The sequence below is a fragment of the Mandrillus leucophaeus genome, unplaced genomic scaffold, assembly GCF_000951045.1.
Source record: "Mandrillus leucophaeus isolate KB7577 unplaced genomic scaffold, Mleu.le_1.0 Scaffold290, whole genome shotgun sequence".
Classification (NCBI taxonomy): Eukaryota; Metazoa; Chordata; class Mammalia; order Primates; family Cercopithecidae; genus Mandrillus; species Mandrillus leucophaeus.
Window position 1 is genome coordinate 597,326 of NW_012103032.1, and position 4,209 is coordinate 601,534.

A 4,209-nucleotide genomic window follows, 5' to 3' on the forward strand; every position below is an offset into this window, starting at 1 on the left:
CCCCCACACCCCCCCGCTTAATTGACCTAACTTTCTAACCCTGGCTCTTCGCTTCTGGCACTGGTCCCCTCCCAAGTCTCCAGACCCTAACCCTGGCTCCCGACCCGCCCTACTACATACAGCCTGGGAAGCGGGAGAAGCAGCGCGCCCCTTCTGGGGACCCCCTCCCAGTGAAGATTGTGGTGTTAGCCGCCTAGGGGGACCGGGGGCCACCGGGACAAAGCGCAACCTCTGTTTCTCTCCCCAACCCCCGGAAGCGCTAACAGCACGGTTCTTACGTAATGCCGGGCTTCCAAGTCCCCCCAGCCCGCACAGACCCCGGGGAGGCCGCGCGGATACCCGGGCCCCTCACAGCTCACCACCTTGGTGCCTGAAGAGGTTTGGAGCCCCTACCGCAGGGGCGCGGACCAATGTCAATGGGCAGCGGGCCTTGGTTCTCCCAACTAGCACCCCAGAAAGAGGGCCCAGGGGCGGGGGCGGGTGGAGAGGGAGGGAACGGGCCTGGGTGAAAGGGGCCTGTGGAGTTTAAACCCAGTGAATAGGGTCCTAAGTGCCGTGCCAGGACGAAAAGGAGGCGGAGGTCTTGGGGTGGGTGGTGGCCAGGGGGCCGGGGGACGCCTACCTGCGCCCCGGGGAGCCCCTAGCTCCGCGCAGCTCCAGCGCAGCCGGGCGCTCACCGTTTATTGCTTGTCAATCGCTAGCCCGGCTCTTAAAGCGGCAAGGCCTCTCCGCGAGGGGGCGGAGGCCCGGCAGAGAGGGGACGGGAGAAGAACGCGGAGGCCGGCACAACTCGGAGGAAGTGGTCTTTCCCAGCAGCTGGTACGCGGGCAGCCAGGTAGTGGTTTGGAAGACACCGCACAGACCACGACGCCGTCCCACTGGGACGGGTTAGGGAGGCAGGACTGGTACCGGTACCCGCTGGTGTCCCTCGGCTCCCCCTTAAAAGGGCGATGGTTAAAGTGCCGGATGAGACCGGCTTGATTACTCCGCCCACCCCTCTTGGCTTAGACCCGCGTTCTAGTTCCAGACGTGCCTCACCTTTCCTGGTTATCCTGCTTCCATATTGAGAAAAGGAACAGGAAGACTTTATCTCCCAGGAAGCAGGATACCAGCCCCAGAAGGCCTCGGGATCAGGGACAGCTTTTTAAGGACTCGGAGGGTGGGTATCTGGATTCCAGACTTTCCAGAAAATTTGCAAAAAAGAGGAAATGTCTTCGTGAAAGGATTCGAGAGCTTATTTTAGGTCTGGGTGAGGGAGGCCTGTTCTATTTCCCTGTCTATGGAATAAAGAAGTAACTGGCTAGCCTTCCTCAGAATCCCAGCCCCAAGAAGTAAATAAAGGGTTAAACCCACTGGCCCGCCTTCGCCCAGCCTCCGGCTCCACCCCAGATCTGCTCGTAGAAGATACTGGGCCTCCAAATACGGGAGGCTCTGTGCAGTGCGCCTGGCATTTGGGGTCAGCTACGCTACTTATCCGACCTCGGCGTTCCGCCACCCCGTCCAGTTACCCTCAGCAAGATGTGGGAGTCATCCCTCTTCCTTGCTAACTGGATTCCTAAGATCATAAATGAACTGCATCTTTGGCCGGGCGCGGTGGCTCACTCCTGTAATCCCAACACTTTGGGAGTCCGAGGCGGGAGCATCGGTTGAGCCTAGGAGTTCGAGGCTAGCCTAAGCAACCTAGTGAAACCCCATCGCTACAAAAGATAAAATAAACAAAATTAGCTGGGCATGGCAGCGCGCGCCTGTAGTCCCAGCTACTTGGGAAGCTGAGGCTGCAGTGAGCCGAGATTGCAACACCGCACTCCAGCCTGGGCAACAGAGTGAGATCCTGTCTCAAAAGAAACAGAAAGAAAAGAAATGGATTACATCCTGGAAGCTTGCTTGGAAATCTCAAATATGGGAATCTATCCCGAAAGCAGGGAACTAGTCCCTAGGTCCCAAGACTCAGCTCTCCCCTGAATTCCAAGGGTATAAGTTTGGATATAGGGAAAAGCCACAGAGGCGGCCAAACTTCTGAAAACCACATTGTTTAGGTGCCCCAGGCTTTTACTGAGAGAAGAAAGTTATCGACCCCAGATAGCTTTGACAGGAATTACAGGCCTTGGTCTCTAAACAAAGAGGGGTCCTGGAGCACATTGCTTGCAGCTCTCTCCTCTACCTGCAAGCTAGAAAATCCTTCTTTTTTTTTTTCTTTTTTTTTTTTTTTTGAGACAGAGTTCCACTCTTGTTGCCCAGGCTGGGGTGCAATGGCACGATCTCAGCTCACCACAACCTCTGCCTCCCGGGTTCAAGCGATTCTCCTGCCTCAACTTCCCAAGTAGCTGGGATTACAGGCATGCGCCACCACGCCTGGCTAATTTTGTATTTTTAGTTGAGACAGGGTTTCTCCATGTTGGTCAGGCTGGTCTCGAACTCCTGACCTCAGGTGATCTGCCTGCCTCAGCCTCCCAAAAGAACTGGGATTACAGGCATGAGCCACTACACCCAGCCTAGAAAATCCTTCTAATTGAATTCAGGAAGAATTCCCCTTTCCATTATAAAGGCTACCCTCCACTCTCACCTGTCCACCTCTGGGCTGGAAATCACGCAGCTATTTGTATTTGGGAAGAGAAAGGATTTGAATCTCTACAAGATATTAATTAGTTCTCAATCAGTAACCCACAGCAAACCTTCCATTCTATTTAGGATACTGAGGACAGGCTGGGATCTCAGATTCTGGCCCACCTGGGGAGGTGGAGCCCAACTCATTATTCTTAGCGGCTGCCCTGCTGCATTTGTCAGTCAACAAGTATCTCTCTAATAAAGGCCTTGCAGAATGCCAGCCTCTCACATCTGTTCAGGACCTTACAATTGACAAATTGTTTCATTCTCACAATAGCCTTGTGCAGTTACAGAAAGAGAAGAAACATTTCTTGATGCACAATAAGATGCTCCTCTTCTGTGCCAGGCAAGGTACCATTTTCTGTGATACTGAGATAGATACGGGCCATGACCTCCTAGAGTTCACAGTCTGGGGTTGAAGTCAGGAAGGGCTGTGTTACATAGATACAAAAAGCGCTTCTTGGTAGCACAGCTGAATGCCATAATAAAGGTGCAGTGTGTCCTAAGCTGTTCCCCAAAGGAATAGAGGTGCTAATGGTTGGCAGTGGAGTAGCTGGGAAGGGAAGCAGGTTTGCGGTTGGGCAATGCATCCCCTAGCAGTTAAGGGCTGCCCACTACCTCAAGAGGGGAATGAGTCCTCCTTCTCTGGGGTCTGTAATTAGCTCTGCTTTCCTCCTTGCCTCAGCCTCAGAAGTCATAAGGGTGCAGGTAGTATCTCTCCTTCCCCCAAAATCAAGATTTTTCTATGGTGGTGTTCAGCCCAGAGTTTTGGGAGTCAAGGCGCCGAGAAAAGTAAAACTCAAGAGTGTTACAAATTTTCAGCAGATAAGGCTTTGCACTGAGTGATGTTGCACTTCCTATAATGACCAGCAGGGGCCACCAACAGCTATCCCTAGTCTATCTACACCCACCCTCTGCCGTGGTTCGCCTCCACACCTGCGACTCGCGGCTGCTTAGTTCTGGAAACCTTATTTATGGACTATACTTCTCAGTAAGGAAAAAAGAAAAATTTGGGTGGGGTGCCGTGGCTCATGCCTGTAATCCCAACACTTTGGGAGGCCGAGGCAGGCAGATCATGTGAGTTCAGAAGTTCAAGACCAGCCTGGCCAATATGATGAAACCGTCTCTACTAAAAATGCAAAAATTAGCCGGGTGTGGTGGCGGGCACCTGTAATTCCAGCTACTCTGGAGGCTGAGGCAGGAGAATCGCCTGAACCTGGGAGGCCCAGGTTGCAGTAAGCCATGATTGCGCCACTGCACTCCAGCCTGGGCGACAGAGCGAGACTCTGTCACACACACACACAAAAAAAAGTAAATGTAGAGCCCTTAATGGACTACATAAAATTATATAAATATTTGCCTATAAACTATATTTGTTAGTCAATTAATTAGTATGCATATTAGAAATCACACACGTAGGGATTTTTATTTTTATTTATTTATAAATAAATAGGCCGGGCGCGGTGGCTCAAGCATGTAATCCCAGCACTTTGGGAGGCCGAGACGGGCGGATCACGAGGTCAGGCGATCGAGACCATCCTGGCTAACACGGTGAAACCCCGTCTCTACTAAAAAATACAAAAAAACTAGCCGGGCGAGGTGGCG

The 4,209-nt window shown here is 52.5% G+C and overlaps 1 protein-coding gene across 6 annotated transcripts in view; it reads right to left on the reverse strand.

Moving 5' to 3' along the window:
• MPP2 (membrane protein, palmitoylated 2 (MAGUK p55 subfamily member 2)) overlaps positions 1–2,751 on the reverse strand; it is a 44,378-nt gene extending 41,627 nt beyond the window's left edge. For 3 of the 6 annotated variants that reach the window (XM_011985874.1, XM_011985876.1, XM_011985871.1), the window contains exon 1: positions 623–1,348. Coding sequence is in view for 1 of the 6 variants with exons in the window: in XM_011985869.1 (XP_011841259.1) it covers positions 2,662–2,751 (90 nt within the window). In the remaining 5 variants the exon portion in view is untranslated. Of the gene's footprint in view, positions 1–278; positions 1,349–2,661 lie in introns of those variants that run through there. The other 3 variants (XM_011985872.1, XM_011985869.1, XM_011985873.1) reach the window with 3 other exon arrangements.
• Between the last annotated feature and the right edge of the window lie 1,458 nt (positions 2,752–4,209).